We start from the raw sequence: 24,575 nt of genomic DNA on the forward strand, positions 1-24,575 counted from the left end.
TGCAGTTCATGCAGATAGATACGTGTACTTTCCACACACTCCCTCCTACCTCTCTTTGTCCATCTCCTCCGCCTTCTCTCTCTGACCGTAGCTTCTTCCCTCTCCCTCTGCCCATATCTTCCTCTCCTCCCCCAACCCCATCTCTGCTCAGCCATGCCCGTCTGCACATGTAGGCCCTCCAAGGCATGCCTTACTTCCACACAACACACTTGTGCAGGGCAGCCAACATGCATGATGCTCAAAAACAGTTTGTTGTCCTTATCTTTCCTCCTGTGACAGCCAAAAGGTTCTAACCACACATTGCTGATTCTCTTTTAGCACGTAGTATGCATACCAAATTTGACTGACATCGATCGAGTTGTTTAGGTACATGCTGGACATACTCACATACATACATACATACATACATACATACATGCTATTTTATATATCCTGGACATTTGTTTTACCTTGGAACAACTAAATATCTCAAAAAATAGACTTTGTATGAAAAAAATTATTCAAATGGAAAGTTAATATTTTCAAAGGGGACATATGGCTGTGCTAAAACAGGCCCAGTAACCCCTCCTTATTTGGGGATCAATCTTTTTATTTTAAAATGGGAACCCTCGTTTTTATTGCTGATTCAGATTGTATGCCAAGTAATACCCAGACTTTACCCGAGACAATTTTTTTTCCGTTCATTGATAGATGGAGCTGAAATCAGAGTGTGAGTTACGGCAGTTGTGGAAACTCAACGAGGTCAACCTTGAAGGGAAACAGAGAACTATGTTATGTTAAATGTACCTTATTTGCCAGACTTCTGATTGCCTAAATGTTGAAGTTTTACTGCACAATCAACTTTGCAAAATTACATTAAACTTTAACTATAATATCAACTGTTTGGAACAAAAAAGTTTACATTTTTATCAAAAATGTTAAGTAGAATCATATTACTTGGTTCTTAACAATGAAACTTGAAAATTTGAATTTAGTCGATTATAGGCCAGGTAGCACGAATGGAAAAAAATAAATAAAAGATGCTTCAGTTAAACCCTAGTTACTATTTGGTGTAAAATCCAAATCTGCAATAAAAATGTGGGGGGGGGGGGCTTCTCATTTGGAAATACAAAGGTGTGATGGGTTTGGAGGGGTAGCTAGTTTTAGGACAGACAGAAGACTCCCAAAAAAAATATTAGCTTTCCAATTGGAACATTTTTTTCATACAGTTGGTTTTTGAGATATTTAGGTGTTCCAAATTAAAACAAACACTCTGTGTCGATACATCGCTTCAGAAAAAAGCTCTCCTCCCTACTTTTCACAAAAATTTATGAAAAATGTCTGTGGCAGTGACAATATAAATACCGTGAAAATACAGATCTTAACTTCATGCACCCAATTGTTGCACTTCACAACAATTTCACATGATCTCAAATATGTTGGGCACAGTAACAAGACATAACTTTACACTATGAACTGTTTAATTACCTGGACACAACTTGGCACTATGAGGCCCATTTCTTGTTGGAGGACTAGCAGTCTGTGTTGTGCTGTGCCGAACAGTGGCAGCATTTCCTCCTGGCCGCAAGCGCAACTGTCGTCCAGATGTCTTCTTATTTGTAACTGGTGTAGATGCTGGCAACTGCGACTGCTGTGGTGGCATTGCAGGAGGAGTAACGACAGGCTTCAAACGTTGAGAAGTGGGGACGGAAGGTCGAAGTTCTGCACTTCCAGCATTAGTGGATGCTAACGGTTCATGTTTATGATGTGTTCTTGCAGTAACTGGAGTACTCCGAGAAGATGAAGCAGTATCTGTCTGAATGATTTCTGCAGTTCCCCTAGTTTCCTCCTCTCCATCAGCCACAGGAGGAGACGTCTCAAGTGTAAGTGCACGAGGTATGAGATCTGCCAGAGACTGAGCTGTGGGTGAGCCCACCTTTCCATCTGATGACAGCTGTAGCATGTGAAGAGGAAGGTATAAAGTGATTGTGCTGCACTCTGCTCATTCACACAACAAGAAAACTTTACCCATTTAACCAAAATATTCATATAAAATTTTAATCACAACATTTATCTATAGTTCCTAATTTGAGAAGTTTGTGTAGGGTAGTGGGGGTGAAAATATCCACTTGCATGCACTTACACAAGCAACATCATTATAATGAACAGGAATTGCTTCTTGCTCAAGCATAATTCTTCTTACTCATTTGCATTTTGTATACAGAAATGGAGTTAAGCAATATGGCTGCACGAATTTGCTATAGCAATGCAACTAAATGGTGTTCTCGTCTGTCAATGACAGATCCATTAAAACTCCGTATGGCCCACATCACTGTACCATACAACATGCAGTTACCAGAAGTACCCTTGAGATAAGTTGTTTTTCTATCTAATGGTACTGTGATTTCTGAATGATACAGCTACTAACACGATCAGCATTTAAGCTGTCAATGATTTTCTGTGTTTTATGTTGGCTGTTACAATTCCAAGTTAACTGACATCTACTCCTGCCCACCATATGTTGTTGAAGATGACAGTTAACTCTGAAAAGTAGCTGCCTTATTCAAATGAAGATGCTCGTAGTAAATCACTGACACTACGGACTCTGAAAAGGCTATTCTCTCCAAGCTTATGTACGTGGACTGCACAACAATCAATAGAAGAAGTAGCAAGAAGTTCTGCAATGGTGGTTATTTAATAATTAAATGTGCTACTATTCAGGAGCACTCAATCATATCAACACACTTCAATTACTCCAAAATGCAATTTTCTCATACTGTTTCTGTGACATTACAAGGACTGCATAAATTTCCATGGTATCATACAGAGACATGCATTAAATTGCACAACCCACTGACTGCTGATCAAAGACACAACAGGTAAGATAAAGTCCACATAGAATTTGCATTAATGCTGCTAACTCACAATCCAGATTTAGTTTAAGTATTTCACCTACCTGAGTCTGGTCTTGCAAATGTAAACCTAGACGAGAGTGTTTGGTACCAAGCTGAGACAACAGTGAAGGATGTATATTGTACAAGTGGGGATAAAGACTACCACCATCACCTAAAAAGAAATTAAAAACATTTTATTTGCAAAGGGAATGTATCAATTGGAACACATGTTACATCACTTTCGAGAAGTTTGGTTTTCTTAGTTTTTTTATAACCTAAGAAAGTAGCTGAGGTAGGTGCGGGAATTTTTCTTTACTTACACACGAAATGATTTGGAGTGAAAATTCCCTCAAATTGTAATGGTCTAGTGGATCAAACTCTGAGAAAGGTTTCTCATTCACATTTAGGTAGGCAACAAGATTCTTAAAAATCTATACCAAAACTACTTCTCAAAGAAGGATTCAAATGACTGCTAATTATGATACAGAGAAAACATCTAATATCAACAGAACCAACTACAATATATATATATATATATATATATATATATATATATATATATATATATATATATGGAAACATTCCACGTGGGAAAAATTATATATAAAAACAAAGATGAGGTGACTTACCGAACAAAAGCGCTGGCAGGTCGATAGACACACAAACACAAACATACACACAAAATTCAAGCTTTCGCAACAAACTGTTGCCTCATCAGGAAAGAGGGAAGGAGAGGGGAAGACGAAAGGAAGTGGGTTTTAAGGGAGAGGGTAAGGAGTCATTCCAATCCCGGGAGCGGAAAGACTTACCTTAGGGGGGAAAAAAGGACAGGTATATACTCGCACACACGCACATATCCATCCACACATACAGACACAAGCAGACATATTTAAATATGCAGGGATATAGTGCAGGTAGGTTTCACATCTGCGGAATTCAGAAAAGCTGGTGTAAGTTGTTGTTAGTTCCAATAGGCAGAAGCTGTGCTTTGTTGGTGCTCTATCTGTACATTTTAGCAATTTTGATAGAGACAAACTCATACTGCAGTGTTCTTCTTTGGCATGCCAGTATACAAGTGTGCATAGAATCAGCTAAGTGCAACATCCGTGCAATATGCAAAGCTGACTTAGGAAGTTTCCTTTGTGTGAGGCCACTTGTACAAGACAGTGTGCTGATTTAAAGTTATAAATTCGCATATTTTACTGTTCACATCATTTCTGCATAATCTTTAATTGATTGTATCAGTACCTGTTTGTACTGTGATATATTGTGAATTTTCAAACATACACAAGTGCCACAATTAACTCATTCTATTATCACCAATTGCAGGCTTAAACTTAATTGTGCTCCTTTACAAATTTTGAGAACAGGAGGCCTATCCTTGTTCAAAACAATCATTCTCTAATTTCACTCTACAATTACATGAGAAATAGCTTATTTTGAGAATTTTCAGACACTACCATTGACCGCTGCATAATCTACGAGCAGTTTATAGCAAATCGGTGTTTGTGATTTAGTACTGCAGCAGATTTCTAACATATTGTGTTACATCTAGTTTCCCTTGAAGAGGAGCAGCCCTATATATTTTCTTCATTTATTGTAAATTAGCTCCATTTTCAAGTTTGTTAACAACTATAATTAACCTCAACATGTTTTAGGAAACTAGTAGTTTTCACCACAGGAACTTGTGTTGCCTTGTTAGAAATCCCATTTTGAGTATTTGCTTCAATTCTAAAAGGGAATTAGCAACTTTTCAGCTCAATAGATTAAAAGATAATCAGCAGCCTTAATTTAATGGTATACGTTCAATGCCTTGTAAGACAATGCACCAGCCAAAATGAAGATAGAGAAGTAACTGTGGGTGTGCCCCAGAGAATTCTGTTGGGAGCCTTGCTCTTCATGTTGCTGACCTTGTAGACAATATTAAGAGTAAAACCAGACTGCAGATGATCCAGTTACCTATAGTGAAGTACTATCTGAAAGACTTTAGCATAAATATTCTGTTAGATCTTGATAAGATTTCAAAGTGGTGCAGAGATTGGCAACTTGCTCTAAATGTTCAGGACTGTAAAATTGCGCACTTCACAAACAAAAAATGTAGTACCACATGAATATAATATCACTGAGTCACTGTTGGAATCAGCCAACTCACCTGGGTGTAACACTCTGTAGGCATATGAAATGATATGATCACATAGGTTTGGTCATGTAAAGCAGTTGGTTGACTTTGGTTTATTGGTAGAATACTTGGGAAGTGCAATCAATCTACAAAGGAGATTACTTACACATCGCTTGTGTGACCAGTTCTACAATATTACTCAAGTGTGTGGGACCTCTACCAGATAGAAGTAACATAGGATACTGAACATATACAGAGAAGTGCAGGACAAATGGTCACAGGTTTGCTTAATCCATGGGAGTGTGTCACAGAGATACTGAAGGAACTGAACTGGAAGACTCTTGAAGATAAGACGTAAACTATCCCAAGGAAGTCTGTTAACAAAGTTTCAAGAACTGGCTTTAAATGATTACTGTAGTAATATACTACAATCTCCTATGTTTCACTCACACAGGGATCGTGAGAATAAAATTATAATAATTACTGCACACACAGAGAATTCAAACAATAATTCTTCCTTAACTCTATACACAAATGGAACAGGAAAAAACCCTAATAACTGATATAATGGGACGTACTCCCTGTTATGCAGCTCACGGTGGTTTGCGGGGTACAGATGTGGATGTAGGAAGGATTCAGATTGACACAGGCTACGAAGCAGTCATCAAAATTAAGAATGCTGTGTTGGGCTGGTTGCTTAGTAACTAGATGGCACAGCTGTTTCTCGGCCATAGTTTGTCAGTGGCCATTCATGAGGATAGACAGCTTGTTGGTTGTCATGTCCATGCAGAATATAGCACAGCGGTTACGGCTTAGGTTGTAGACCATATGGCTTGTTTCACAGGTAGCCCTGCCCTTGGTGGGATAGGTGGTGCTTGACTGGTCTGGGGAGGAAAGCTGTCTCACTGAGTCCTCCCAAACTTGTACAGAAAAAGATATCCCATGCCTTATCTCTCCAGTTACCCACCACCTCCAGAGGTCCACTGTTCGGCCACAGATGAGCATTCCCCTCACAACTCAGTACCACCCAGGACTATAGCAACTGAATCACGTGTTCCGCCAGGCTTTGACTACCTTTCATCATGCCCTGAAATAAGGAATGTCCTACCCACTATCCTTCCCACCATTCCCACAGTGGTATCCTGCCGCCAACCAAATGTACACGATACCCTGTCCATCCCCACACAACCCCTGCTCCCAACCCCTTGCCTCATGTCTCATATCCCTGAATTAGACCTACAGCCAAGATCTCTGCCCATATATCATCCCACCATCATCTACTACAGTCCAGTCACAAGCATCACCTATCCCATCAAAGGCAGGGCTTCCTGTCAAACCAGACATGTGATCTACAAGCTAAGCTGCAACCACCGTGCTGTGTTCAACATGGGAATGACAACCAACAAGCTGTCTGTCCACATGAATGGTCAGCGACAAACTGTGGTCAAGAAACAGCTGGACCAACCAAATACTGAGCACACAGACCAACAACAAATCATTCTTCATTTTAATGACTGCTTCACAGTCTGTGCCATCTGGATCCTTCCTACCAACACCAGCTTTTCTGAAATGCACCATGGAAACTCTCCATGCAATATATAGGGTGTTTATAAATGAATATCGGGGTTTTAACGCTTTATAATATTTATTACATATGACTTACAGTTATAAATGACATGTCAAATGAAAGAGCAACTCAAACAATTTTACCAAGAACCTTATAAACATTCAATGTGAGTACCATTTGTCACAGGTCACACATCTGGTCTATAACTGAGTTCTTCCCAAATGTTGATAAGTGTGTCTTCAGTGATTGTAGTAACAGCTGCTTCAATCCGGTTTCTTAATTCAGGGAGGTCTGCTGACAGCGGAGGCATGTACACACAATCCTTGATGAAGCCCAAAAGGAAAAGATCACATGGCGTTAGGTCGGGTGAATGTGGAGGCCATGCAAAACAAGCCCTGTCACTGGGCCCCTTGCGGCCTCTCTAGTGCTTGGGTACAGTAACTGGCACTTCTTACCTTGACACACAAGAGCAATGGTTCTTCCCTCAGTCGGAAGAAGAAGAGCCAGAGAAGTTCATTTTCCAACAAGATGGTGCGCCACCTCACTGGCATAGCGACATACGCGATTGGTTGAACTTCACTGTACCCAAGTGCTGTATAGGCCAGAATGGGCCCAACAACAGGGCTTGCTATGCATGGCCTCCACGTCCACCCGACCTAACGCCATGCTATTTTTTCCTTTAGGGCTTCATCAAGGATCATGTGTCTGTGCCTCTGCTACCAGCAGACCACCCTGAATTAAAAAACCAGATTGAAGCAGCTGTTGCTACAATCACTGAAGGCACACTTATCAATGTTTGGGAAGAACTCGGCTATAGACTTGATGTGTGCCGTGCGACAAATGATGCTGACGCTGAACATTTATAAGGTTCTTGGTAAAACTGTTTGAGTTGCTCTTTCATTTGACACATCATTTATAACTGTAAGTTTGATATAATAAATATTATAAAGCGTTAAAACCCCGATATTCATTTATAAACACCCTGTATCGTAACTTCCCATAACCGCCCTAGGTTCAACGTTTGTTAGTCACTGAACTTCACCCACCTATTCCCTTACCTGTTCCCACTCCACCACTGCACAACCTTCTGTTCTATTAATGCACCCAGAGTCATTTTACTTCTCTCTTTTTTGTCTCCCCCTCCCCCACCCTTCACCTGCCTCCACCCTCTGTCTAACCTCCCAACTGCACCCAGTTGCCCTACCCTCCCTCTACCTCATCCCTGTATGTTCCCACAAGCAAGACTTTACTGTCTCCCACACACCTACCCTGCCACCCCTCCCCCTCCCCACCCCAACCTCCACCTTACCCCATCTGCCAGATTGCTTCTTACATCATCCTTGGTTGCTCTCAGTCTGCCATCTCCAGCCAGAAACAGTGGTCATATGTGTGTGAGTTGCGTTTGCATGAATGTATATGTGTATATACTGTCTAAAAACAAAGATGATGAGACTTACCAAACAAAAGCGCTGGCAGGTCGATAGACACACAAACATTCACACAAAATTCAAGCTTTCGCAACAAACGGTGTCTTCATCAGGAAAGACGGAAGGAGAGGGAAAGATGAAAGGATGTGGGTTTTAAGGGAGAGGGTAAGGAGTCATTCCAATCCCGGGAGCGGAAAGACTTACCTTAGGGGGAAAAAAGGACAGGTATACACTCGCACACACGATGGATATTTGTGTGTGTGCGCGAGTGTATACCTGTCCTTTTTTCCCCCTAAGGTAAGTCTTTCCGCTCCCGGGATTGGAATGACTCCTTACCCTCTCCCTTAAAACCCACATCCGTTCGTCTTTCCCTCTCCTTCCGTCTTTCCTGATGAAGCAACCGTTTGTTGCGAAAGCTTGAATTTTGTGTGAATGTTTGTGTGTCTATCGACCTGCCAGCGCTTTTGTTTGGTAAGTCTCATCATCTTTGTTTTTAGATATATTTTTCCCATGTGGAATGTTTCCCTCTATTATATTCATGTGTATATACCGTCTAATTCAGAAGAAGGCCTTTTGCTTGAAAACTTACTTGTTTAGTAGTCTTTTTATTGTGCCTGTCTGCAACTCAACATCTGCACTGTATGGTGAGTATCAGTCTATCCTTTTCACAATACTGTCAAAAACTACTGTAAAATTTATGTTGTTTTGTTAAGAAACTATTACAAAATCAGGAATTTAATTTTTTTCAGGTTTTACTATTTTCATTACACCTTGGCGACCAAGTAGATTTCAAATAAAAGTTCTCAGAATTAATCTTGCACTTTTCAGCAAAGTAAGTATTACTGTGAAATTTCCTGACAGGCTAGGAACATGTACTGGACCAAGATTTAAGCTCAGCCACTTACCTTTTACAGCCAATGTTCTTTTGGAATGTAAGAGAGAGGGCATGGCAGGGCTGAAGTTGTGAAAAAGCCCTACTGAATGGATCTGGAGGGAGGTATCAGTCAATAGTCAAACACAGTTGTCAGATATAACTTTCTTTGAATTTTTCTTACAGAGCTTTTGCATCTCTCTTTTATGATAATTGGACTTCGGAGGTGAAAGTGAATGCTGACATCAAATTTCTACAGTAATTTATCCATCTTTCACTTTTTCTTACAGTGAAACTTAAAATTTTACACAGGGTATCATTGACTTACTCAGCTGTTGCATGTGGGAGTATCAGTTACACACTTCACAGTCTTTATTGTCTGATTGACATAGATAAATACAACAATTGCAAGAAAAGTAATAAATACTAGTTTTACATTATCAAGTTGTTCTTTAGGGGCCCAAATAAAACATCCAAATTAAACTCTAATTTAAAAAAATTTACTTGGTGGGTCCCTACAAATGACAGAATTTGACACAAAATGCTACCCACTGTCAATGGTTGAAAATTGAAGATAATGCACTTGGTGTGCCCACTTAAGTGAAAGTTGTTTCTTAGGGGAACCAACTCTTTTCTATATATCCACACGTTCTGTCTGACCATGACATGTCACCCATCTCCACCTTTTAATTTTTTCCTTTAATAGATTTCCACTCTCGCTTTCTATAAGAAATCTTTTGTTGTTTCTAGGACAAACTTTTCACACTAAGCTAAATACCGATTACTTTTTTACAATCCATTTCAATATCTTTCACAACCAACTGTAGATGGATAGGACATTCTGCTCACTATCAAGCCACTTTGCAGACTGAATGATTCTCCATAAAACTGAATCAAACAATGGAAAGTTGAGCCATAGTGGCAGGAGACAGTGGCGCTCCTTTTCACACTATCTCCATACGAGACATGTTTTTAATCTCTGCAAATAGAGTGAGTGATCTAAAAATGGATTACAGATATGGAAGTAGCATGGAACACTGCCACAAGGAACCACGACAATGCAAAACCATGAATATCACAGTACATAGACTCAGAGATAACAACACATGTTTGATCACATACAAATTATCAAATTAATGTAAGTTACGCCAAAAAATTGCAGTTACAAGTGATCGATCTCTACAGGCAGTGAAATGAATGAGAAACACACAGAACATTTCCATAATATCCTGTCAATTCTGATATATCTCTTTAAACTTTCAAACACTGGAATCTTTCACGTTTCCAATAATAAACATTTACAGAATAAAAGTCAATATGGCTAAGTTACTTACCACTAGCAGCAGTGCCATGAATATGTGGATACAGATGAAAGGTGGTTGTTGAATGGAGGCCCATACCATTTGATGCAGATACACCAGCAGTCACAGACACTTGCCCTGTACCAGAAACTGGACCAGTTGATGGCCCACTGCGCCCCTGCTGGAGGCATGTATGGCACTCATAACTCTCCATCAAGTCCATCTGCAGAAAATAAAATGATCATCAGATATACGTGACTCAGTAAGAACACAAATTTTCTTAGCTTCCTGAAAGGAAATCACTCATCTGTGTGTACCTGCACAGGCAAATGTACGCACACATGCGGAGTGAAAAGGAAGAAGCTAGGATGGTGGAAGATATGCAGAGAGCCTGGCAGGTCTTAACTCTGAGCACCAAGTTTAAGCATATAGATGTGCCACACTTCAGGTATCACAGATTTTATTTACTCTTCGTGCTATGAAGAAGCAAAGAACAATAAGATTTATTCGAAAACCTACTGCATATTGTTTTCAATCAATTGACTAACTGCCATTCACAGGGTTGCATCAGTACGGTCAGAGTGCTTGTTTTTGTAAAGGTTGTTTCACGTGGTTGTAAGTTTTGAAGTCATGAAACTGACAGAATAAGATGATATTAAAACTCAGTTTTCTGTTAGGACAACTAACAGTAGAAACTGCAGATGGATTAAACTAATGTGAAATGGGAAAGAGCAGGTGGGGAGGATGAGATGGGTGGGGAGGGAGAGGGCACCTGTACTACAAGTAACTTTCCCTACCTGCACCACAGTAAATATATATGTGTTCTGGGGTTGCCATGGATATTTGTTCATCCTTCAGTGAATTGCTTGCACCATCATCTGACCATACAGTCATGTTTGTTAGCTCTTAAGAGGAAACAATATTCCAAAAGCCGTGCTACAAGTCCCACACAATGCAGTGCAGTTTCAATCCTGTGACAGCAGTGTAACCACTGCAGTTGTCCAATTTTTGCACACTCAAAAGGACTCTCCAGCAGAGATCCATCATCCGTTGTTCTATGTGTAACGATATGACATAATGAAGTACAGTACGGTCAGACGATGGTGCAAGCAATTCATTGAAGGATGAACCAATATTCATGACAAAAATCGTAGTGGCTGACCATACCTGGTGATACCAGAACGGATGGAAAGTGTGTGGCAAGTAATTCTGCAGGACTGGTGCTTCAAAATGTCAGACCTCTCGTATCAATTCTCACAGATGTCCCACTCGCTGTTGCACAAAATTGTCTCCCAGTGGCTTGGTTTTCATAAAATGTGGTGCAAGATGGATGCCAAAGCAACTGACAGATGACCACAAAACCAAACATCGGGCCACAGCAATGGCATTCCTACAGTGGCACACAGAGAAAGATGACGAGTTAGTCGATCATGTTGTCAATGGGGATGAAACATGGGCGTCACATACCACACCCGAAACCAAACAACAATCCATGCACTAGTGGCATAGTGGTTCACCTGTCACGACCAAATACAAGCAGACAGTCGCTGTCAAAAAAACCGTGTGCACTGTCTTCTGGGATCGACACGGTGTCCTCCTGTGCGAATTTTTGCGCTGAGGGGAGACCGTAAATACTGACTGGTATTGTCTGACATTGAAAAATCTGAGAAGGGATATCCAGAACAAGAAACAGATGTTGACAAGAGGCATTACGCTTGTGCACGACAATGCAAGACCCGATGCAGCCAATGCACATGAAATGCTTTCAATCAGTTTGGATGGGAGATTTCGACCATCTACCTTACAGCCCCGACCTCAGCCCAGGTGACTTTCATCTCTTATCGTCTCATTTCCACAACAACACTGAGGGGCAGACTGAAGCAACTTTGTGGTTTAGGAAATTGGCAGCAGAACTCTATGATATGAGCATACAACTGATGCTCCACTGTTACAATAAACACTTCAACAATGGCGTTATTATTCACACAAGTAGCCTGTGAATATACGTAAATATTCCAATAAATATTTATTACTTAGTGATGTTTTTGTTTTCTTTATAAGTCATTGGAATTTATTTTGTGGATGCACCTCATATATTTACTGTTTTCACTGTTTATATTCTAGCCATGACTTTCCAAAATTACACTCCATATTCGTTTGCAGTACATATAACCTCTCGCATCATAAAAAACTTTCTTCTTTCCAACCCATCTCTAGGTTAAGAAACAGAAATGCCATATCAGGCAAAATTTAGGAAATGGAATGCTGGAATACTATTTCAAACCACAGGTTCTGCACATTCACCATCATAGAAGCCACAGCTGCATTATCCCAGTGCAAGAGCACTTCCTGTACAATAATATCTTTGTTATTCCCCTCCGATACAACATGCAAAGTGTGAAATAACAGAACTAGCAAGCACAAATCGCACTTTCCATTTCCAAAATGATTATATCCTGTGAGCGCAAAAAAAATCACCTCCACCATTATCACAGTACCATAGTAGCTAATAAGACCAGAGTACAGCTAATTAGAAGACCCAGTCAACTGGCACGTACATCAGAGCCTCCAACTAGACTATCCATTTATCTACAGTGCTATCATATGAGGTGGTGCTGAAATGGGTGAGGCGGTCATTTGACAGAAGACAGTGGACACACATTCACACTGTGTGTGCTTATTTTGTGTGTCACACAGAAGCATGCACAGAAAAGTGTACATATTTGTGCATTTTCTTGTTTTGAATTGGGTCAAATTTCACCTGGAATTTTATGCACGTCAACAATAAAATAATCTGGCAAGATAGAAACTTTAGGATCTTCTTCCAAGAAGGTAAAAATTATTTTTATGACTTTAAACATGGCACATCCTACATATTAATTTTTCTTTTGTAAGTTAGGTCTCAGATGAAATTTGAAAGTACTTTGCAATGTAAAACATACAGATCTCTGCTGATGAAACTGCCGACTGTGCAGGTTGATATATCAAAAATTAAATGAGGAGGAATTGGCACAATCTTACCAAGTCTGCTACAAAGCAAACAAACAAACCACTCTACAATCGATAATTTTCTTTCTTGAAAGAATGCTTACGTAGCAATAAACACAAAAACATTTGTATGGTCTGTGAACGTTTCAGTAAGGCCAGGTGCCATCATTTCAGTTGGCAGAAGTTGGTGGATTTCTAACAGTATTTGTAAGTGTATCTCCTAGTATATCGGACCTCCTTTTTTCCGGCATAGTACATCAGCTTGAGGAGGTATGGACTCGACAGATCACTGGAAGCCCCCACCCCCTACACAAATATTGAGCCATGCTGCCTCTATAGCTGCCAAAGTGTGCTGGCGCAGGATTTTGTGCACGAACTGACATTTCTATTACCTACCAGGGGCAGATGTGGACTCTGATCACAATCTATTGGTTATGAACTGTAGATTAAAACTGAAGAAACTGCAAAAAGGTGGGAATTTGAGGAGATGGGACCTGGATAAACGGACTAAACCAGAGATTGTACAGAGTTTCAGGGAGAGCATAAGGAAACAATTTACATGGATGGGGGAAAGAAATACAGTAGAAGAAGAATGGGTAGCTTTGAGGGATGAAGTAGTGAAGGCAGCAGAGGATCAAGTAGGTAAAAAGACGAGGGCTAGTGGAAATCCTTGGGTAACAGAAGAAATATTGAATTTAATTGATGAAAGGAGAAAATACAAAAACACAGTAAATGAAGCAGGCAAAAAGGAATACAAATGTCTCAAAAATGAGATCAACAGGAAGTGCAAAATGGATAAGCAGGGATGGCTAGAGGACAAATGTAAGGATGTAGAGGCTTATCTCACTAGGGGTAAGATAGATACTGCCTACAGGAAAATTAAAGAGATCTTTGGAGAAAAGAGAACCACTTGTATGAATATCAAGAGCTCAGATGGAAACCCAGTTCTAAGCAAAGAAGGGAAAGCAGAAAGGTGGAAGGAGTATACAGAGGGTCTATACAGGGGTGATGTACTTGAGGACAATATTATGGAAATGGATGTAGATGAAGATGAAATGGGAGGTACAACACTGTGTGAAGAGTTTGACAGATCACTGAAAGGCCTAAGTCGAAACAAGGCCCCGGGAGTAGACAACATTCCATTGGAACTACTGACGGCCTTGGGAGAGCCAATCCTGACAAAACTCTACCATCTGGTGAGCAAGATGTACGAGATAGGTGAAATACCCTCAGACTCCAATAAGAATATAATAATTTCAATCCCAAAGAAAGCAGGTGTTGACAGATGTGAAAATTACCAAACTATCAGTTTAATAAGCCATAGCTGCAAAATACTAACGTGAATTCTTTACAGACGAATGGAAAAACTGGTAGAAGCTGACCTCGGGGAAGATCAGTTTGGATTCCATAGAAATGTTGGAATACGTGAGGCAATACTGACCCTACAACTTATCTTAGAAGATAGATTAAAGAAAGGCAAACCTACGTTTCTAGCATTTGTAGACTTAGAGAAAGCTTTTGACACTGTTGATTGGAATACTCTCTTTCAGATTCTAAAGGGCAGGGGTAAAATACAGGGAGCAAAAGGCTATTTACATTTTGTACAGAAACCAGATGGCAGTTATAAGAGTCGAGGGGCATGAAAGGGAAGCAGTGGTTGGGAAGGGAGTGAGACAGGGTTGTAGCCTCTCCCCAATGGTATTCAATCTGTATATTGAGCAAGCAGTGAAGGAAACAAAAGAAAAATTCAGAGTAGGTATTAATATTCATGGAGAAGAAATAAAAACTTTGACGTTCACTGATGACATAATTCTGACCAACACAGTAAAGGACTTGGAAGAGCAGTTGAACGGAATGGACAGTGTCTTGAAAGGAGGATATAAGATGAACATCAAGAAAAGCAAAACGAGGATAATGGAATGTAGTCAAATTAAGTCAGGTGATGCTGAGGTAATTAGATTAGGAAATGAGACATTTAAAGTAGTAAAGGAGTTTTGCTATTTGGGGAGCAAAATAACTGATGATGGTCGAAGCAGAGAGGATATAAAATGTAGACTGGCAACGGCAAGGAAAGCGTTTCTGAAGAAGAGAAATTTGTTAACATCGAGTATAGATTTAAGTGTCAGGAAATCGTTTCTGAAAGTATTTGTATGGAGTGTAGCCATGTATGGAAGTGAAACATGGACGATAAATAATTTGAACAAGAACAGAATAGAAGCTTTCGAAATGTGGTGCTACAGAAGAATGCTGAAGATTAGATGGGTAGATCACATAACTAATGAGGAGGTACTGAACAGAATTGGGGAGAACAGGAGTTTGTGGCACAACTTGACCAGAAGAAGGGATCGGTTGGTAGGACATGTTCTGAGGCATCAAGGGATCACGAATTTAGTATTGGAGGGCAGCGTGGAGGGTAAAAATTGTAGAGGAAGACCAAGAGATGAATACACTAAGCAGATTCAGAAGGATGTAGGTTGCAGTAAGTACTGGGAGATGAAGAAGCTTGCACAGGATAGGGTAGCATGGAGAGCTGCAACAAACCAGTCTCAGGACTGAAGACCACCACCACAACAACAACAAAAATCTGGGTGGCTAGATATTCAGTCGAATATCGCATACAACTGTGGTCCAGTGATCATTACATTATTGCTAGGGAACATTAAGTCCATGAATGGCAGCAAATGATCTCTAAGTAGTTGAACATAACCATTTCCTGTCAATGATCAGCTCAGCTGGACCACAGGACCCAGTCCATTCCACATAAACACAGCCCATGCCATTATGGAGCCATCACCATCTTGTACAGAGCCTTGTTGAGAGCTTGTGTCTGCTCCACACTTTAACCCTACCATCAGTTCTTACAATATAAAATCAGGATTCGTCTACTAGGCACCCATTTTCCAGTCTAGGGTCCAATCGATGTGATCATCTGTTTTTGTTTTGTTTTGCTTTAGGGGGCAAAAAACAACTGGGGTCATACGCGCCCAAGTCAAAACTATAGAACACGAATACAGAGAGGAGTTAAACGACTATACCTCAGTCCCAATGGACAGAATAGGAGACAGCTAAAAACAAGCATGTGGAAAAGGGCTAAACCCACATGCAGAAATGGAGTTCCAAAACTAAAAATTAAATGGCCTTCACCATATTGCTTTGGCGGATAAAAAGTAAAATGCAGTCGACAGCCAGCAAATCATCTGCTAAAACAGTTGGTACATCAAACGGCAAACCCAAGCTGGAATGTAAATTATTAAAAAAAGGGTATTCCAGCAGGAAGTGGCAGACACTTGAAATTTGGGCGCAATGTGTACAAAGTGGCGCTGTAGCGCCACTTAGCAAATGACGATGGCTAAAAAGGCAGTGCCCAACATGCAGCAGAGTTAAAATAATCTCCTCCCAGCAGGAGGGCTGACAGGAGGTCATCCAAAGAGCTGGGAGAGTCTTAATGAGCCGAAGCTTGTTCCCATGAAGGGAGGACCACTGGCGATGCCAAAGGGACACCACCTCCAGACAGATGGCAGCACAGAGATCATCAGAGGGAATATAGGTACTCGCGGGCTGAGGTACGAAGACTGCAGCCTTGGCAGCTGTGTCAGCAGCCTCGTTTCCTGGCAGACGGACATGACCAGGGACCCACAGAAACATGACATTGGCTCCAAGAAGAGTGAGCAAGTGACAGTTTTCCTGGACCCGCTGCACTAAGGGATGGGCAGTGTACAGCGCACATAGACATTGGAGGGCACTGAGTGAGTCTGAGCAGAGGGCACAATTGGAAAAGCTGTGTCTCCCGATGTACTCCGTGGCCTGAGACAAGGCGAAGAGCTCAGCTGTAAATACTGAGAAGTGTGCCAGAAGATGATATTGAAAGACACGTGCCAATGACGAAGGTACACCCGACCCCCTGGTCAGTCGGAGAGCCCTCAGTGTAGACAAAGGTACTATCGCAAAATTCCATGTGAAGGTCATGAAACTGGAGGCAATAGACCAAGGCTGGAGTAGTGTCCTTAGGAAGTGAATAAAGGCCAACGTTAACATGGGCCGCTTCACGAAGCCAAGGTGGTCAAGGGTTCATACCCACCGGGTAAGTGGCAGGTAGTGCGAAGTTAAGCCACCGTAGCAAGTGGCGAAAGCGGACTCCAGAAGGTAACAGAGAAGAGGAACAAGCCCCATACTGATGAGCAAAGGGATCATCAAAGAAGGAGGCAGAGGGAGGGGTGGCCACGCACGGCAGACAAATGGCATGCATACCTGCTGAGGAGAAAGTCACGGCAGTACGAAAGTAGGAGTTCAGCAGCTTCAGCATACAGACTCTCAACAGGACTGGTGTAAAAGGTGCCCGTGGCCAAATGGATCCTATGATAGTGGATAGTTTTGAGACGGGGTAAGAGGGATGGACGTGCAGATGCATAAAAAAAGCATCCACAGTCGAGTTTCGAATGGACAAGAGACCAGTAAAAACGCAGGAAGGTGATTTGATCGGCACCCCAGGAAGTACCATTGAGGACACGCAGGAGATTGAGGGACCGCATACAGTGGGCTGCCAGGTAAGACACATCGAGCATGAGTCCCAGAAATTTTGTAGTTTCAATGGATGGGATGCCAACAGGCCCAAGATCCAGAGATGGTGGGAGAAACCATTTGCACCACCAGAAATTCATACAAATGGTTTTGTCAGGGGAAACGCGAAAGCAATTGTTGATGCTCCAGGAGTAAAGATGATCAAGACAGCGCTGAAGACTTTGCTCAGTGAGACAGGTCCATGGAGAACTGCAATAGATGGCAAAATCATCTACAAAGAAAGAGCCAGAGATGCCCGGCAGGATACAGGCCATTATACAGTTAATTGCAATAGCAAAGAGGACGATGCTCAGGACGGAACCCTGAGGCACACCATTTTCCTGGATAAAGGTGTCCAACAAGGCAGAACCCAACACACTTTGAAAACTCAGTCTTGTAAAAATGCCCGAAGAAAATAGGGCAGGTGCCCATGGAAGACCCATGTGTAAAGAGTATGGAGGATACCAGTTCTCCAGCAGGTGTTGTAGACCTTCTCCAAATCGAGAAACACAGACACAGTCTGATATTTCCACAGAAAACCATTCACAACATGGGTGGACAAAGTAACGAGATGGTCAACTGCAGAACGCAACACTCAAAATCCACACTGTGAATTCATTAGTAAATGTCGAGACTCTAGCCACCACACCAGCCAGGCATGCATCATACGTTCCATCACCTTGCAAACACGGCTGGTAAGAGAGATGGGGTGGTAGCTAGAATGAAAGTTTTGTCCTTGCCAGGCATACGTATGGGTACGATGGTTGCTTCACGGCAGCATGCGGGAAATGTTCCCTCTGGTCAGATGCAGTTGGACGTGTTAAGCAGAAAGTGCTTGCCTGCAAGAGAAAGGTGCTGCAACATCTTCATGTGGATGGTGTCTGGCCCTGGAACGAAGGATCAGGATGAATTGAGAGCATGATAGAGCTCCCTCATAGTGAAGGCGACATTGTAGCACTCATGATTCGGAGAAGAGAAAGGTATCGCCCGAGCCTCCTCCACTCGTTTCTGATGGAGGAAGGCAAGGTGATAATGCAAAGAGCTCAAAACTTCTGCAAAATGGTGGTCCAAGGTGTTGGAGATAGCAACAGGGTCCACAACAACATCATCTGCTACTGTCAGGCCGGAAATTGGGGAATGGATCCTGTTCCCAGAGAGCCGTCGGAGGTTGCCCCACATGACAGAGGAAGGGGTGGAACCGTTAAAAGAACTAGTGAATGATAGCCAGTTAGCTCATTTGCTATCCCGAAGGACTCAACGGCACTTTGCACGCATCTGTTTATAATGAATGCAGTTTGCCATCGTAGGATGACGGTTAAAAAGGCGGAGAGAATGTCTCCGTGCGCAAACTGTTTCGCAGCATGCCTCAGTCCACCAAGGGACTGGAAATCAGTGTGGTAAAGAGGAAGTGAGAGGAATGGAATATTCTGAAGCAGTATGAATAACGTAGGTGAGATTGTCCACTTGGTCATCACAACTGGGGAAATCTTGTTCTTCGAAGGTCGCAAGGGAGGAGTAAAGCTGCCAGTCAGCCTTAGTTAGCTGCCATTTAGGCGTGCATGCAGATGGGGTAGGAGTCAGCAAACGGAGAGCACACGGGAAATGGACGATGGAGGAGGTGACAGAAAGAACGGAAAACTCAAGAAGATGGGCAAGCTACGCCGTGCAATACGATAGGTCCAAATGGGAATAGGTGTGTGAGGAGTCGGAAAGGAAAGTGTGTGCTCCCGTGTTAAGGCAGAAGAGGTTGAGTTGGTTAAGAAGGTCAACCAAGAGGACACCTTTCTGACAGGTCCTGGAAGAACCCCAGAGGGGATAATGCACATTTAAGTCACTGAGTAGCAAAATCGGGAGAGGTAGCTGCCCAATAAGCTGAAGGAAGTCTGCCCTGGTGACATCAAAGTATGGAGGTGCATAAATGGTACAGAGTGACAAAGTCTGGCAGGGAAGGAAAAGGCGAACTGCAACAGCTTGAAGATGGGTAGTTACGGAGATTGGTTTACTATGGAGGTCATCCCGTATGAGCAACATGACGCCCTCATGAGACGGAATGCCAACATCAAGGGAAAAGTCAAAACGAATCGGTAAGTAACGTGAACGCTCAAAGTGGTTGTGAGGGCACAATTTCATTTCCCGAAGGCAGAGTACAAGGTGATGCTGCGACACTGAAAGCAGCCATAAATCCTCTTTGTGGGAGCAAAGGTCATGAACATTCCGTTGGAGGACACTCATGAGGAGGAAGAGATGGAGGGGTGTCAACTCAACAGCCACCGAGTGACAGCCAGTGTAGAGTCGCTGCTACAGGCCACAGGAGCAGGAGGATCCTGCTCCATGGAGTCCACAGAAGCATCGGCTTGCTTGTGTGGTCAGTCCGTGGAGTCCAATGCTGAAAAACAGTTGGCGGTGCGCACTGGCGAGACAGCGGCCGGCCAGGCTAAGGTAGCACACGGTAACACGGTCAAACAGGATCTTCAAGCTGTATTTCGGCCTCGGTTAGACCGTCAAGCAGCCTGGTGTAAATTACGCCACGGGAAGAATTCTGTGGGCCTCAACATGGAGAGGGTAGCCATGGAGAAGCAAGGTAGCAAGCAGGTGTTGTGTCTGAGGATCAGAAGCCGTCTCCAAAACCAAAGTGCCATTCCGTAAATAAGAGCAGGATTTCACAGGGCCGGAAATTGCGTCAACACCTTTCTGGATAATAAACGGATTGACTGTGGTGAAGGAGACCATTTTCAGTACATGAGACCATAAGGAACCGTGGTGCAGCGGGAAGGGACTTCGAATAAATAGCCTCATTACGATATGTTCTGTAGACGTCGATGGAAGATGAGGGACTCATTGCGAGAAAATTCCCCACGACAGCCAGCACCTCCGATGTGCGCTCCTTCCAACTAGGGGCTCCCTTCACAAGGGGGCACACCAACCTTAGGTGATTGTTCACACCTCCCGAACATCTGACAGAGGGACCAATCAGCAATTTGGGAAGGTTGCATCTCAGGCCTTCACCCCTTCCTGGGCCTGGCCTGTACCAGAGGGTGCGTGCGAACTCTACCTGTCGACCTAGGGCTGGGAATTATGCATTACCCAGTCACCTGTTACGCGTCAGACGCGTGGGCCGGCCTTCAGGAGTGTATAGGGAGGAAGAAGAAAATGGAGGAGCCTAAAATGGCGAAGCAGATGAAGGGGAGAAGAAGGTGAACGAAGAAAGAAAAAGGAGCGAAAAACAGTGGTGAGACTGTTCTTATGTCAGCTATGGATAATGCACAATATTCCCAAAAACACCTAGACATTTTCCTCAAGGAAGGGGAAAAAGAATAGCAAGAGGATAGGCATGGAGCACGGAAGGGAAAATTGCTGCAAAGCCTGGGGCCCTGTGGTAGCCAAGCACGAACCTGCCAAAGAGTGGCGAGCCCTCTGGGAGTGGGGGTGGGGGGGGGGGTGGGGGATCTGTTGGTATTTCACATAGAGTTGCTTGTCTGTTAATACTGACAACTCTGTGCAAATGTCGTTGCTCTCAGTCGTTAAGTGAAAACCATCAGCCACTGCATTGTCCATAGTGAGAGGTAATGCCTGAAATGTGGTATTCTCGGTGTGCTCTTCACACTGTGTATTTCAAAATATTGAATCCCCTAAAAATTTACAAAATGGAAGGTCCAATGCTTCAAGCTCCAATTATTATTCCACATTCAAAGTCTGTTAATTCCCATCATGCAGCTACAGTCACATCGGAAACCATTTCACATGAATCACCTGAGTACGAATGACAGCACTGTCCTTTAATACCTGGTGAAAGTGATATTACTGCCATCTGTATATGTGCATATCACTATCCCATAACTTTTGTCACCTCAGTATATTCAAAAGAGTAGAATACCTGAGAATGAGCTGCTTTATTGTGCACTTCCATGTCACTTTATTACTTCCAAGTTCCATGTGATATTTCCACTATTGTAGATTATTGGCCCAAAGAATAAGTTGTCAGCACTGCATAAAGTAATGGAAACTGACTCTCCCCGTACCAACAACCTTCACCTTTCAAAAGTCTGTGTGCTTTTCCCTTCTACCTGCAAATAAAGGCAGCTCCATTTCCTAAAATGTTTTTTACACGCTGTATGTCATGTATTAAAATGTAGCAGTAAGCTAATATTTTCTAGGAATTTTGTGGCCAATAAATTTAAGTAAAAAAAGAATCAAATTGTTGTTAATCATAGCTGCCAACCTTGAAAAGAGGCTGTCAGTAATCACTAGCAAATATGGCGGATGATCCACCCATGTGGGCAAAAATGAACACTAGCACTGCATGGCAGCATTTAGTGGTAGCAGATCACGAACAAATGTTCCTTCGATCTGTACTGACACAGCCGTGGAACAATAGTTATGTGTAACCAAGATGTTGACAACATGTTGCAAACATCGGTACTCCAGTACTATAGGCACACAATGCTGGAGAACAGTATAAATGCACCTTGATGATGAAATCATTCATAGACAGGTTTACAACATACTCAGGAAGAAAATCATTACAATGTATGAAACATTTTAGTAGTCTATAGTAAGTGAAATGTAACAGTGCCTTTTAAAAAATCAAATTGTAAAACATCTATTTACATAATTTTTGTAGCTCCTTGTACCTCCCTAATTAAGATGATAAATCGATAACAATTATGGAGAAGTTGTAACAGTTGGTAGCCATGGTTAAGTAATGATGCAGTGTATATGATGAAGACAAGGAAACAATTTAAATATTTTACCCTAACGTAAAGCTCATTACATGTTTACCCACATGCTACATGGCATAGCCGAACCAGCACATTTAAAATATCACTATGTGAATACACTTATATCGACACAAAATACAAAGGTTTGTTAATTCTGACAGCATTAATTAAATCAATGCCGATTTTTTTTTTTTTCTGTTGAAGGTACTCTTGAAAGCACCTGTAAATGTGAAGTATCTGGATAAATGCTGTCATATTTTACTGTAGTAATTTTGATGAAGTTAAACTGCTTACAAGGACAGGTCCCCAGCTGTGGGATCTACTATTTGAAACCAAATATGTGGTGATGTAGGTTAAGATCCCAGGTATCGCACCCAGCAGCAATTCACCTGGTGAGCCCCTGTTTGCAAGTAATTCACAAAAAAATTGAAATTTTGCATGACACTCAATAGTATTAAAAAAGTTGTATTACGTAGACCGGTTGCATGGTGTAATAGATAGGGTAAGGGCTTCAGATGCAGCAGTTGTGGGTTCAAATCTCGTTATCTGCATTAATGTTTTTTTTTTTGTTTTTTTGTTTTTTTTTTTATCAAAGTGACTTTGATTATTACTTTTATTCAATTAACTGGTTTAAATGTACTATTTATTTTTATTCCTTTGTCACAGCATTTAATCACTATATGAACTTTTCATTTGTTTCATTTTTTTTCTTTATATCATTTTTTTTGCACACTAAATTTTTTTGAATATGAATTTAATTATATTCATTTATTATAATATTCAGTTATTTGAAAATTCCTATCTATTGGTTAAAAAAGCAGAAGACAAAATAATCTATTTATATTTACTGTGCAATGGTGTGAAAATGTATCTTTTGTTACAAGATGTACAATTTTTTTGCATGATAATTGTCATACAAACATTTACAATTTAGCATAAATTCCTGTGGCACTATGAACAAAATAACACAGATGAAGATTTAAATGAAAGAAGGGTTTATACGTAAAATGAAATTCAAGCACAACAAGGAATAGATATGATGAATGCAATAACCTGGGCAAAAAAAAAATAGTATGATAAAAGAAATTAAATTGAAATTAATACCTAAAATTAATTAAAACACACAAATGAAGATTCAAGTGGAAAAAGAATGATAGAAAGAAAAATTGCAGCAAATAAACAAGTTGGTACTGTGATTAAAATGGTGTGACAAAGGAATGGAAATAAAAAATTACATTTAAAATTAATCAAATGAACAAAAATGATGATCAATGTCATTTCAGTAAAGATCTGAATATAAAATCCTGCATGTAAGCCCTTACCCTACCTATTACACCACACAACCAATCTATGTAATACAACTTTAACACCACTCTTTTCTTTTCTTTTTTTTAAATGAGGTCCCACCAGGGTGAATGGCTGCAGTGAGATATATCTAAGATCCCATTACTGACATAACCATATAGACAGTTTCAGACAGTCCATCCCACCGCTGGGGATCTCTCCTTGTTAGGGGCCATAAATCCCTGTAAATTTATTTAAGTTAACACCTGTTTGCTTCATCCCTTCAGAGGTCTAAATGATTTTTTTAAAGGTTGTAGACACTTTTGAAGCCACTGATGAAGCTTGGATTAAGGATGCGCAAGTGGTATTCAAAATATCAGATTTGAAGCTAGTCTTGATTTATATCAAATCAAATCTTGCACATTTGTCTGCAGCAACAATGAAGTTGGAAGCCACATGTGGTGAAATCTTTGACAATTACTGATGAGGTTGACAATTTATTCATATAAGTATGTACCTGTCACTTTTTATGATGTAGGAAAGATCATTTTCTGTGCACAAAAATGTTCTCTCAAACGCTTGAGCATGAGTGAAGAAAATTTGGAGAAACTGTTGTGTACTATTTCACAAGTAAACAAATAAAAATAGAACAGAATTTTGGTACACCAATTTTTATTGCTTTGCTGTCTCATTGTGCATGTTTAGTGATATTATATTGCATTAATATCTGCACATTTTACAATTTGATAGTGCACAAAAATCTGGGCACTAGTAGTTAGGAATGTAATGAAAATTAAATGGAAATGGGTAGGACATGCAACCAGGTGATAGACTATTTGGGATTCCAAGATGTAAGAAAAGACCAAGACT

General features: G+C 41.2%; 1 protein-coding gene across 2 annotated transcripts in view; it reads right to left on the reverse strand.

Annotated features, from left to right (window-relative positions):
- Positions 1 to 24,575, reverse strand: part of LOC124794677 (protein FAM193A-like) — a 225,302-nt gene that overhangs the window by 135,527 nt on the left and 65,200 nt on the right. For both annotated transcript variants that reach the window (XM_047258212.1, XM_047258211.1), the window contains exons 10-12: positions 10,192 to 10,381; positions 2,936 to 3,045; positions 1,468 to 1,933 (exon numbers count right to left, since the gene is read on the reverse strand). In XM_047258212.1, the coding sequence (XP_047114168.1) occupies positions 1,468 to 1,933; positions 2,936 to 3,045; positions 10,192 to 10,381 (766 nt within the window). The remainder of the gene's footprint in view (positions 1 to 1,467; positions 1,934 to 2,935; positions 3,046 to 10,191; positions 10,382 to 24,575) is intronic.

This window comes from Schistocerca piceifrons, chromosome 4, assembly GCF_021461385.2.
Source record: "Schistocerca piceifrons isolate TAMUIC-IGC-003096 chromosome 4, iqSchPice1.1, whole genome shotgun sequence".
Taxonomy (NCBI): Eukaryota; Metazoa; Arthropoda; class Insecta; order Orthoptera; family Acrididae; genus Schistocerca; species Schistocerca piceifrons.